At 39.6% G+C, this 13038-nt stretch overlaps 1 protein-coding gene across 1 annotated transcript in view; it reads right to left on the bottom strand.

Annotated features, from left to right (window-relative positions):
* Positions 1-13038, bottom strand: part of GRIK1 (glutamate ionotropic receptor kainate type subunit 1) — an 81577-nt gene that overhangs the window by 52752 nt on the left and 15787 nt on the right. Inside the window, exons 4-6 of the mRNA XM_026077616.1 lie at positions 6600-6653; positions 4694-4867; positions 1554-1697 (exon numbers count right to left, since the gene is read on the bottom strand). Coding sequence (XP_025933401.1) covers positions 1554-1697; positions 4694-4867; positions 6600-6653 — 372 coding nt within the window. The remainder of the gene's footprint in view (positions 1-1553; positions 1698-4693; positions 4868-6599; positions 6654-13038) is intronic.

Here is a 13038-nt window from a genome sequence, read left to right as displayed (position 1 = left end):
TTTAATTTCATTGCAATTGTTTTTAAACTGCACTAGAAGTGATATGAGTAGCAGTGCTACCTCCTTTTAGTTTGAGTTTGAGAAGTGCAGAAGCAAAGGTTCCTACTTAGTTCAAATCAGAAGAGAGGGAGAAATTCATCTTTATTACAAACATTTCTTAGATAGTTTTCTCTTGTCTTATTGTTTCTTCTACAGTATTCCTACCTCCTCCCAGAAGGGGAGCTGGATACAGCATGGCTGAGATTTGTGCAAGAGAACTAATATTTGCAAATGCTGCCTCCCTGTTTCCTGTGAGTGTTGCCATGACTGTGTTACAGCGAGAGAAGTATATCAGAATTTCCTTAATTCGTAAGTCAGGTCCCTGAGTACTGGGGTTACCGTTGTCTTTCTTTATACTTTCAAAGAGAGAAGCTTATAAGGAAACCTTAAAATCCATAAAATACCTGTGTGGAGAAACAGAAGAACAGATGCCCAAAAGGCAAAATAATATTCTGATAAAACCAAAAACAAAGAACAGTTTCAGTAATCTGTAATGTCTTCAGGTGCAGATTAATCATCACATCATAGCTCGCCTATGGCAATTCTAAAAAATTTACTCAGATTTGGAGAAGGTGACAACAGCTCTTCTACGTGTTATGTAAGCACCCCTTGCCTTTCAGCTTGCTCCTTAAGATATTCCTGGATTCAGCTGTATGCCCTGTCGTACTAGCTACCATTTATTTTATACCTCAGCCTACAGATTCTGTTCCACTTACACAAGTGCTAATAAATGTGGCTTTGATAGGAATCACACTGTCATGAACAAGATCAGAACTGGGGGAAAAGACAAAATATATATAGGAAACTCCATATAATTTCTGATTTCTATTTCCACACTCTTGCCTAAAGGAGAAAAGTTTCCATTTGAGATTCATAATAAAGAGTGAATTTTTGGAAGAGTGAAAGCATTTCAGCTAAAATGCATACTTTTCAGAATGTGTATGGCTCAAGCTATCTCAGTGATGCATTCTGATGAGATAGTGCACGACTTTCTGATGCAGTTTGAGACTTTAGAAATAGTGGCTGCAATATTTTCTAGATGTTGTTTTGTTGTGTGTAATGATCAAACAACTTGGAAAATAATCAAGATAAAGTGGTCAGACAAGTATAGAGCTACAGACTCACTTTTCTTTCACTTCCTAGAATGTCTGTTGCTAGTTATTTCATATTTTTAGAAATTATATACATATATCATAATAAACATTAGTCGAGCAAAAAGTTTGGGAAGTCTTGCAGTGCTGAAAATTTGTTAATCTGAAATTTTATTATGCTTAAGGTTTAGCGCTTTCTTTTTTTTGGAAGTCCAGATAAAGTTGCCACCAATAGGAAGGTCACAGCCTTGTGCCTGTAAACCACTTCTCTGCCAAAGGAAGAAGGTAAGGAAAAAAATGGATATTTGAGTGCCAGAGTCAGAGCAGAGCATATGACAAAGAGCAGGGAGTATTACCATGAGCCAAAGCAGTAAAGAACAAAGGAAGGGTTATGCTAGCCATAAGTAGATGGTCTACACTTGCCTCTTTGATCAGATTCATAAATCTGGGTCCAAAACGCCATGGCTTGTGTCTGTGGCACTGCAGGGAGCTGACAGTCATTTGGGAGGCACGCTGGGAGGCCACTGCTACCATGTAAACAGCATCGTACATCAGAGCTGCTTCAGTCTGCATGAAAAAACAGAAAGGCTTTCTTTAATGCACATCTTTGTGCCCCGTTCCTGCTTTCCTCTACCAAGAACCATCCCCAGGCTGTTCTGTGGCGCTTGCAGGATTGCTTTCCTCCCCAGTGGCTAGGCAGGTCCTATTTTCCAGGGAAATCAAACCCACTGAGCACCTATTCATCATGGCTAAGTGTCTGCTGCTCTTGAGGACCATGGCTTTTGGCACAAATGGGTGGAGTGGCCCCACCAGGCTTTGGCTGGGGCAGCTCCCTGCTGAACCTCGCATGCCGTTGTAGCAGGAGGTGACTTGTCCTTTTAAGGTGGCTATTTTGAGATGGACTCATAGATCTAACTTCCAGTAGCCTGTGGCTGGGCAGATAATTACAGCCCTAAGATACCTAAATATTATTAAAATTCAGATGGATGCTGGTTGTGTGTCCATGTTTTTTTGGAATGGGTTTGTTTGTTTAAAACCATGCCCAATAAGCTTCATATTGAGAGACAGCACGCCCTTTTATCATCGTGAAGTTTTGGAAAATGTCACCTTTACCTGTGCTGTGCTTCAGTGCTCTCATGAGTAAGACGGGAATGGCCATGTTTCACTCAATGTACAGGGATGTTGTAAAATGAAGTGCTTACATTTCTTGTAAAGCTACTGAATAATTAAGCAGTATACTGGGTCCTTAAAATAAAACAAGTATTAACGCAGCAGATGAGAAACTGGACTCATTTATATGAACTGGAAAATTAATCCATTTTTTATTCCTTTCCCATGCAGTCCCTTTGGGAAATTAATAGATTTGATTCTTTGTCTGTTTCATTTACCTAAGTAAATTACAACAGCATCAGTCTTATCAGCATTGGAGGTTTTTGCTGATAATCAAATGTGATCTGAATTTATCAGCTAATCTTAATATACTGCAGATGAGGAATCGCTCTTGACACGCTGGTCAGGATCTGCACAAAACAATGTTCCCACTATCAGAGCAAATTGAAAATGTTATAAATGGTGAGACAAGCAGAAGAAGACAATAACAGCTGTTCTGAGTGTTAAGTATCTTAAAACAGATTCTTGTTCCAAACAGATGCGATGACTGATCCAAAATCCCTCATAGTCAGTGGAAAGATTCCCATTAATGTCTACAGACTTCGGATCAGTTTCTGTGTTAGGCTGGGGATGTGTCCATTCAGGACTGAATTTTACTTGTTGCACTGGTATCCCAGGCTTAGACACTCTGGAGATATCTAGTCAAAATGCTCAGTGCAGATCTCATTTTGCACCTGATAATATGGTGCATCCAACATTGTTTATATGTCAGCAGTATTGCCACACTTGGATGGTCGTATCTCAGGCTGGTATAACTTGGTATTCCCTCATCCTGTTGTGCAGCAATTGAGAGGCTGTGTTACCTCCCTTAGCCTTTTATTTCTCCTCTCAATGTGGGTCTGTTTTAGGGCTTGGGGTCGCGTGGAGGGAACAAAAGGTCACCTCATTTTCTGAAGTGAACTACCTATAGGATTATGGCTGCGCTTATGCATAAGAAGAAAAACACCAAGAGTTAGTTCTGGAATTTCTTTCTGATTTTGGTATCCTATTTAAATTGTTGCAGAGAAATCCGAAGATCTCATTAGAAGCTATACCTCTGTATATGATTTGGGCATAAAGTGGGATATGAACTCAAAACTCTGGTTGTGCAAAACAGGTCATGCCCTGCCAGTCTCCCATAGGTTGAGATCAGGGCAAATTATACAACATGAACCAGGAAGGAGAGATCCTGCATTAACAATAGGATGTGTTATCCTGATTTCCTGATAATGTGCAGTTTGTCATAGCCTTATTGTCTACTGAAATATAGCAGTATTTCAGCTCTCCATCAAATTGAATAAGCAGAACTTGTTATGAATATTTAAATGATCAAAACTGACCGGGAAGATGTCCTCCTTGATGCTCACGCTGTTTCAGAGCATCAAAGATGCTAAGAGGTTATGGACATGCAAAGGAGGTGATAAGAGTCTAGTAAGAACTTTGTTTTTCTTAAAAACCCCAGTCTTACAGTCAGGTGAATGAAGGTGAATAGCTATGTATGAAGAGCTACCCTGGCGTGCCTCAGTTATTTACATCAGAAGTTCCCCGAGAGAGTTTCCCCCACTGCTTTGCATATCACTGAGCACACTGGGACTGTCCAAATAAGCTACTTTTTCCAAAATGCTAGAGATAACAGACATAATGTGTTTCTCCTCAGGGTGTTAGGATGTTTCAAAATTTCCCCTGCAATCATCTGCAATAAAATCTATTTCATATCACCTCTAACACTACTCAGTACATAAGACACATTATCTTATATTGCAAAAAAATGGCAGCCCTCCACTCCTCCAATACTGAATGGAGTCACCCAGTTCATGTAATTGTTTCCATTTTTTCCTTTCGTTCTTGGGGGAGTGGTGGGAGGAAATCCTAATTTCCTGGCTTGAAGATACCTTTCATTTATCTTTAAATTATATCTTAAAAGCCAGATTTGCTGTAGATGATGAAAATGAAGAGCAAAGACACTTTTCCAATTTAAAAATGCTATTACTTGTCTACATGTACAATATCTTTCCCTGCAGGTTATAAATCCTATACCTGCTCTGGAAGTTTTTATTTCCTGTTATGTTCTTCACTCCATCCAGAACATTATCAGAGAAACGAGGCAGCAGTCTATACATTTGACAATAAAAAGATGAATAGTGTTAGCTGGATGGCAGCCTGACAGAGAATTTTGTTACTCATCTCATCAGCTGCCTGTGTTTGGTCACATAGGTAAGTACAACATTGGTTAACAGAGCATATATACTTGTATGTAGAAGCAGGTAAGAGGAAGTCTGTCTTTGTGGGTGCTGCTTCAGCATTTGCATAATGAAACAAAACACTAATGGGATCATTTCACACAGGCTGGCACGGCATTGCAAAGTGCACAGTAGGCGCCAGTTATCACTGTATCGCTGTAGTTATTCACTTACTGTCATCATGCCATCAAGGAGGCCGGTTTCCGGTTTCGGCGGTGCCTGCAAACGCTCCATAGACCATTTCTCAATGACTGATGAAACTTGTGGGTTTTCAATGTTGAGCAGGCGAAACCCTGTCATATTTACTCCGCTGTATCTGTAGGGTTCCAGGTCCAATGCAAATAGATCCTAAATCATCATTAAGAAAGCAAACAAAACCAGATGTAGCATTTTTAAAGCAAAATTTGGGGAAGTTGCAATTAAGCCAAAAATTGCATTTGGTTTTCAAACCAAAGCTTAAGTATGTTTTTTTTCCCTCATGAACCCTCTGCTTGTCCACAAAGACTAGTCATAAATACTTTGGTTATAAATTGGAATAAACCAAAGCTGTGGGAAATTAATGACAAACCAAATATCTGCTTTGTTGGAATATAAAGATCAGTTCCCCATAACAACATTATTTTGCAACCAAGCTGCGTAACAGAATCTTATTTTAATTTATATCAGTCCTCTAATAATGTTACAGCTCTGACAACCCAACTTGACGGATTAATTGGGCAATGTTAAGCTTACTTCTCAACTCTAGGAAGGGAAATTCCAAGAGACGTCAAGAGTGGTGCATTTTGACTATTTATGATCCTGACTTTTCTCCTGCCTTGACTGCTTCAGGTAACGTGTTGCCAGGATGTCTAATGGACATGTCAGGCCAGTGCACAGTAACTCCACATGCTTTACTTGCTTGACGTTTACAGGGCAGGAAAATAATGGATGTTTTCAATGATATAATTGCATGACACATTCCACAGCTGTATTTGTCAGGCAGTGGAAATATGATAACAGCTTTTTGAAGCCTGAAGTCTTCTTTTCAAAACAATTTTCTGCCAATCCCAGCAGACCAGTAAAATGACAGATATGTGGGTCATGGCGTAATACCACGATTACCTTCAAAATGTCAACATTTACAATACTACGATGCCTAGATACCACCAACACTGGTTGCTATAATATACACTCCACACTACCTCATGCATATGGTTGTTGATTTGCTGCTATTGTATAAAAGTGTAATGCCCACAGTAAATTTAAATTTTTACATTTTTTCTTTATGTTAAAATGTGCTCTCTCTTCTTTTCTGTCTTTCTGGTACAGAATGCAAATGTATCTCAAGAATAGATTGAGCTATAATTATATACAGTATATATATTTAAATATAGGAATAATGTGTATGAAATAGTTATTCATACATTTGTGCCATAAAAGAAAATTTAGGGCTTGTCTGTTACTATACACCTTAAAATTTTGCAAGTGATGCTACACATATGTGGTTTTGGTTTTATGAGTAAATAAAACACTTTAGCTATGAACATTATTTGTCAGCCACCTACTATTACAAAGCACATATCTTAGATACAGCAGCCTCTGACTTATTGTCAAAGCACCCCGACTGTCTTCTTTTTGTGTTGGGCTCAACAAAACCAGTTTAGCGGGACTAGGTCAATGCAATGGAGCATGGCGGTCTTCAACTTGCTAAAAATTAGATGATGTTTTGGAGTTAGGTAGGGACTTCTGAGTGTGAGATTACACACTTTGCTGGACGGTGGCCTCATCACACCGTTTGCAGAACTGCATGGGGCCCCTGGCCCAGAGCATTTGAACTCAAAATGATTCATGAATTATTTTGTTTTATTCTGATCCACCTACACTGATAGCTTCTCCCTACGTGTTGTACTGCAAGTGATTTTTATTGTATTAAATGGTTAGCCATCCTCACAAAATAGTGACTCCTGATATACTAATGCTTGCTCATTCTCCAGGGGTTTTCCTGAATAATGGCAACCCAAATCTCAGAGGAAAAGTGAAAGTTTTTAGTTGTCTTTTCTGCAACAGAGAAAATTCACTCCCAAACTTTAGTGTTTCTTACCAGTGTTGTAAAAAAGTAGTGGTAGTATTCGGTCATCATTCCCATGGAGAGAATCTGTTGAAAGAGATTAAAATGTGAAAGTACTTTACACTGGATGCTTTCAGTTTACTGCACAGTCTTCTGAAAAGCAAGAACTAATTTGGAACAATGTTACAGGTTATAAAAACTTTAGTACAATAAAATCTACATTTTTCTCCAGGAGTGAAAAATAACATATTTTAGTTAAATGATGTTTTTATCACTTCTGCTCAGGAAAGAGATTAAAGATTGTAAAACTTCGAGGACAAGAAAAATGACTAGAGATAACGAGAAGCTGATTTTTTAAAAAGTGAAATTGTTTAGTCTGCGGTTGAAAAGTGTTAAAAAGGAATTTACTAGCAGACAAAAGAATTTATAGAGAAAAGTACTTAGACTTTTTTTTTATTCTGCATTATCATGTGAGAACAAGACACTTGGTGAGTGCTCACTGAAGTAAAGCAGAAAAAACAACTAGAAGAAAGCTTCTTTAAATGCCTTTTCTTCCACCTGGGGAATTCAGTTCTGCAGGAGGTTGTCAAAACAAGCAGTAAGAAAGGATTTCTCGAATCTCCTCAAATATTATTCTGCAGAGGCACACCTTTTGAAGCTGTGCAAGTTAAGGTGGTGTTTCTAGGGTAAGGATGACATTTAAACACATACTGACTTGGCCACTTTTGGCAGGAAGGGGAGTTGTTCTCCTCCCACCCCTCAGGTTAGGTGGGGGCCTGACAGGACCTTCTAGAGTAAGAAGTGTTTTTCCTTCAGGGCATATCTGAAAATTGGTGGTGTACCACTTGGAAATGCCCATGTAAAACTCCCCTGATGGTGTGTAAGGGGATGTTCTTTAGTCTCAGACCAGCATCACCTCCCCGTGTCACCGTGTCCACATGCACCATTGCTGTGATTCAAATATTTTTGCCCTTCCTGGGACAGTGTGATCAGGACGAGGAACTGTGAGCTAGGCAACTAGTGACAAATTTATTATCAACACAGTAACACAGACAAAGATGAAATGTTATTCAGTCTTGATCACAGTAAAGTAAGCACGTGTTACAAATAATATTTTAAAACAGCTGTATCAACGTCTGAATAGCTATTTGAAGGTAAGGGGAAATAATAATATTTAACTGGCCAGAATTCTTCTATGTGGCAAAAGCCTCTGTAAAAGCCTTGTTTGATAGTGGAGGGCAATTCCTCTCATGAAAAAGGAAGGAGCCTAAACTTTCTAAGCTGCAGTAGATAATAAGAACAGCTCAGTGTTAATCACAAACAACCAATCCATTTCCAACTGCAAAAAATCAAGCCAGAAGGCAAATATTTTATTGAAGCACTTCATTGAATTTACATGTCAAAATTGCCTTTTTTATTTCTTATTTTATTAGTCCTCTTCTATTGAATTTCTTAGAATTATTTTATTACCTTTAAAAATGAGCAATCTAACAATGCTAGGGACTGATGTTCCTTATTTATGCACAGAAAATGATATATAGTACCATGAATGCAAACTTTTGCCTGCTGTCTTTCCCAGGTGACTTGATTAGACTCAGTTCTGCTCCCTGAAGTAGTTGAGTCTCTGTGCCCAAGGTCCCTCCTACAGGAAGGAGGTGCCAGTAAGGATTTTTATGACACAGGTTTTCTTTTTCTTTAGGTACTGAAATAACCCAATTATTTCTTTTGGGGCTCAGGTCAGGCACTAGGTGATAATGATACAAATGTGGTTTAAAGCCAGGTAAAACTCCTTATGTCTAAATAAATTTGGTCCTCTACAGGAAGTTCACAGCTGATTCATTGTTTTACATTAATTTGAAACCAAGTGCATATTAATAATGTAAAAAGGAAGGCTACAAATATCCAGAGGTAAATTATTGATTCATTACAGTTTTAGTTCTAGTTTGAGATAGAAAACCTAATATCAAGTTTATGATGACTATACCATTGCACTTATATCAGAAGGTACAAAATGCAATCTGCCTGCCTGCAAATTGTAAGACAATGAAGAACCAGGACAATGCTAAGCTACACAATGCTTTGAAATACGACTTCCCCTCTAAAACATGACAGTGGCATGCATTTGTTAGCTTTCCCCCTTATGTGTGTCACAGCACTGTTTCTGGAGTTGAGTGACAAAAATTAGTCTGCGCAGTTTTAAATTCCTTTTAACTTCACAGAAGAAAAAGGGGGAAGAAAAAAAGAGAATTTCAGTACAGGGCAAAGGTAACCCATTAGAACTGCTAACCAGCTCTGCTAATATACTAATGCTTAGATTCTTGCTCTTTTTGTAGTGAAAGTTTTTTTGTATTAAATGGAGGATCACATGCAGAACATATTTAGATCCCAACCAGTGCAAACACCTTGTATCCAGTTACTGAACCACCCTTTTGGAAGGTGGGAGAAATGCTTCCCAATCTTCTCAGGTGGAGGAAGAAACCGAACTCGCTCCTTTTATGTCTCAGGTGTGAACTCTGGCCTCTGAATAAGAGCGACATGGCAACTCTTTTGTAAGTCTAGTCCTGACACTAGTATTTATGCTAGCTACTATTATTGTTCAAATTTAGCCTGAATGATTGAATAGTCTTAAGATGACCAAAACCGTTGGGTTTTTTTGTTTGTTTGTTTTTTTTGGCAAATATACCATAAACTGAAAAATGTACCCCCTCTTTAATTAGGACAGACATCACTTTACTAATAAACCAAATGTGTTTGCTGCTATGGTCATTGAAAATCCACCTGCATTGCAATAAGAGCTGAGATTGTACTGTTTGTAAAGATACATTACATTTGAATGATTATGAAACATGTAACCTGGGCATTTGGGAAGTATTATATAGCTTGTGCTGCTGTAGCTATACTGCTACTAGGTAACTGGCTAGTTATTCCAAGCTAGTCCAGTTATTACTTTCCTCACAAATCCAAGGGTAGAAGGCTGAATGGAGTGTCTGACTCCTGAACATATTTTTGATTAAAACTTTTTATGAGAATACTGATTCCCCAAAAAAACACTATAAACAGAGCTGTCAGGACACACATGTGCCTGTGACTAACAACAATTTGAAAAGCCATGCTACAGGGTTGTATCTGAAAACAAAACAGAACCATAAACCCTGAAACCCCAGGGCAATTGGGTATAAAAAGTGAGGTTCAGCAAGCAATGTTATCTGCTATGACCAAGACCCAGGGTTCACTATGGCTATGGGTGGGAAGACTGCTATGGGATTGCAATGGACCTTGCATGCCAGGGCTGCACAAGAGACACTGGATGGAACTCCTTCAAAGTAAGTATTGCAGCAGCCCAAGATCACTTAATCAATATGTCACTTTTTGTATTTTCAGTATTAATGACAACTCAAATAAGATGTGAAACTACAGCTAGCTGGGAGGGAACTCTTAAGTAGCAAGCATACAGGAATAATGTCCTCCTCTGGCTCAGGAATAAGAGTTGATGCTAGTGCTGTCCCAGGCTGGGCCCTCATCTTCCACCAAGCTCTACCCTCTCACTTAGCGCTGGCTACAGGAAAGGCCTTAACTAGCCATCCTCCCATCTAACGGTCATTAAGGATTTAGTTAATTAAACTGAATTAACATTAGTTAACGGTTATATAGCATTTAGACATTGCTGTGGCTTGTGAATTAGATCTGTAGATTGACCTAAATAGGGTGCTTTCTATTCATGGTTCTGAAAGATTGTGTTACAGTAACTTTTATTTCTGTTTTATGGTTACATGGCTCCTGAGCAAAAGTCCTAATGAAGGTATGGATATGATGACAGTATCAAATAGCCAGTCTGAAGAATGGTATTAGAAAAACAGGAGAGGAGGACAAGTTAAAGCAAAACGAATTGTTGTGCTGAAGACCACAAAGTATCATCTTAATGACTCAGATGCTCCTAGTAGTATAAATAGAGGAGTAACAACACTTGCACGCTCTCAGCAGCAAGGACTTGTCTTCTGCTCTGTGTTTGCAAGATAGCAGCTAGAGGGACTACAGCTTCTAGGAACTATCGTGAGATAGACAACAATAAAGACTCCATTCAGCCTGGGACATCTCTGAAGTACATAGCAAAGCAGCTGCATAGGCTCTTCCCACAGAGGGAGTACCCTCCCCACAAGTGAAAATGAGTGTAGCAGTCCAGAAGATAGAAGGAAAGGCAACAGGATTCATTTATCTGCCCATAAGAAACTAGAGTGAGATTTCATTTCACATTCCTATTTAAATAACTTTGCATATAACTATTTAAATAATTATGCATATGATATAAATGTCCCATTTAAATAATAACAGCTTTTACTTACTGTGGATCTTAGATGAATGTAAACTAGTGGAACCAGAATGAAATACTCTGCATGCTCCTTGCTGATCTGCTACCTTCCCAGSCCTGTACAAAATCTGTTCTTCAGCAAAACCCAGATATGACATACTGTGGGCTGATTATGGGTTATCATGGGAATGAGATGAAAAGACTTCCATCTCTAATCATCCATTTCAGTCAAGCTCAAGTCAGATGTTTAGCCTTGCTTTTAGCAAACCTATATTTTAGCTGTGGATCATAAATGTCAGTGTGAATCTGAATGAGTTTCAGTGGACAAAATATAGATGGCAAGTGGACAGAGAGTGGATCAACGATACTATCTTTCATGTATGTAAATCTCTTTGGGGCCTCATTCCTGGCTCGCTTCTACCCTGCATTTGTTTACCTTGTAAAAATTATCTCCACATTGAGAGCTAGTGTCAGTCTTCCCTCAAGACAGGCTGAAAGTAGAATGATGGTGAAACATATTAGCGGGAACTGCATCAAATCCTTTGCTTGCTTTCACTTTGCATTCTCCTCACTTGTGCTATTATTTAATTTCATCAGCATTAAAGGAATGCATCTCATTATCCAATTAATTAGTACCTCCAGTGTTTCCTAAGATCAGCAAGATAAGCTATAATGAATAAAAGCCCTTCCCCCTCCCTGCCTTTCAAGTGTGCAATATAAACGAAGATGATCATATTGTGCTTCCAGCACTTCCCTGGACTTCATTCAGATAGCTTTACCTGGCCGTAACTTAGTTCACTGGAAGTCTTCAGTGTAGCCTGCACCCCACTCAGTCACAACAGTGGTCTAGCTGGTAGAGAGTTCCTCCAACAGGGACATGTGCCATGTCAAAAAGCAGGATATATTTGGTAATTGCCTAGCTAGTATTGGACTCCAGCTGGAAACCAGGGCCATAGCAATAGGACAGGACAAACTTATCTGCCCAGAGCCGCAGTCTGCTGTGGTTGACTCCTTCTGCTTCCTGAAGAGATCCCATAGAGCTAGGGCAGCAGCATTGCCCTTCAAAATCCAGCATGGACATAGTCTCATAGTACCGAGACTGAAAGCACTCTTTCAGATTGAAAGTCTGCTTGCATTTACACCACCAAGTGAGTCGTCAAAGGAAGCAAAGAACAGCTATATGTGCAAGAAGTAGCATGGCACTGCACTGTGAGCATATATGTACCTACTCTAACTTTCATCTAGACAGCACAGGTAACAAGAGCAGAGAAGTAGAGATCTCCACGTGGACTAGCTAAGATACAACCAGTACCCCAAAAAACTGTATTCTGACTAATAGCCTATGCTGCTGTATCTTCCAGTCTCAGAATAAAGCTACTGAGGCTATGGACACCTTTACTTCTATGGAGACCTACATTTAGATTTGGGAACCCAAGTGCACAGCCAAATTTCTGGGTTAATATGTGCATGTGCCTGGACTCTGGCTGCGTAATAGGCTGAGGTCTGGGATTGCATTCCCTGCCCCAACCCACTTGTTTCTAAGGAAAGGAAATCTGTGTTCATAGGCCAAACAGGAGTCCTGGCTCACTTCAGAAAGTACTTCATCGGGATGATGGGGAAGCCAACACTCTGGGCAGTTTCACTGTACTCTCTGGCAGCCTGAGTGTCCCTCTAAGCACTCAGTCAGTGTGTGTTGCTCAACTCTTACCTCCTCCCAGGAGGCACACAAAACTGACTACAGTTCGCAATAACTAGCTCACCTCACTCTGGGGAGGTGAGACTGTCATGATGCAGGTTAAAAAAAAAAAAAAAGGATGTAGTAATTTATATCTTCCCTATTGAAATGATGCAGGCCATCAGGGCTCTTGTGAGAGCCGTAGTAAGATTCACTTTCTGTGCCCATTGTCTTCATCAATGCCTTCACCCATGGGCTAGGATTTCCCCTTGCTGCCTTTCAGCAAGAACCAGGTGGCCAGAAGAGGACATCTCCCCAGTGGGACCTCTTTATAAATTCAAGAGGAGAGAAGAGAACCAGTGAAATGAGTATCTCTCTGCTTCTCACTTTTAGGTCTGGGAAAATCTGCCTCAGGAATTTCCCCAGCAGTAGTGAGAACAGAGCAAATCCTGTCTTTTTTTAGCAGTGGGCTTCACCCCCTCCTCCATCAG

The sequence above is a fragment of the Apteryx rowi genome, unplaced genomic scaffold, assembly GCF_003343035.1.
Source record: "Apteryx rowi isolate R43461 unplaced genomic scaffold, aptRow1 scaffold_46, whole genome shotgun sequence".
NCBI classification, from domain to species: Eukaryota; Metazoa; Chordata; class Aves; order Apterygiformes; family Apterygidae; genus Apteryx; species Apteryx rowi.
This window is presented reverse-complemented; position numbering and strand designations above follow the sequence as displayed.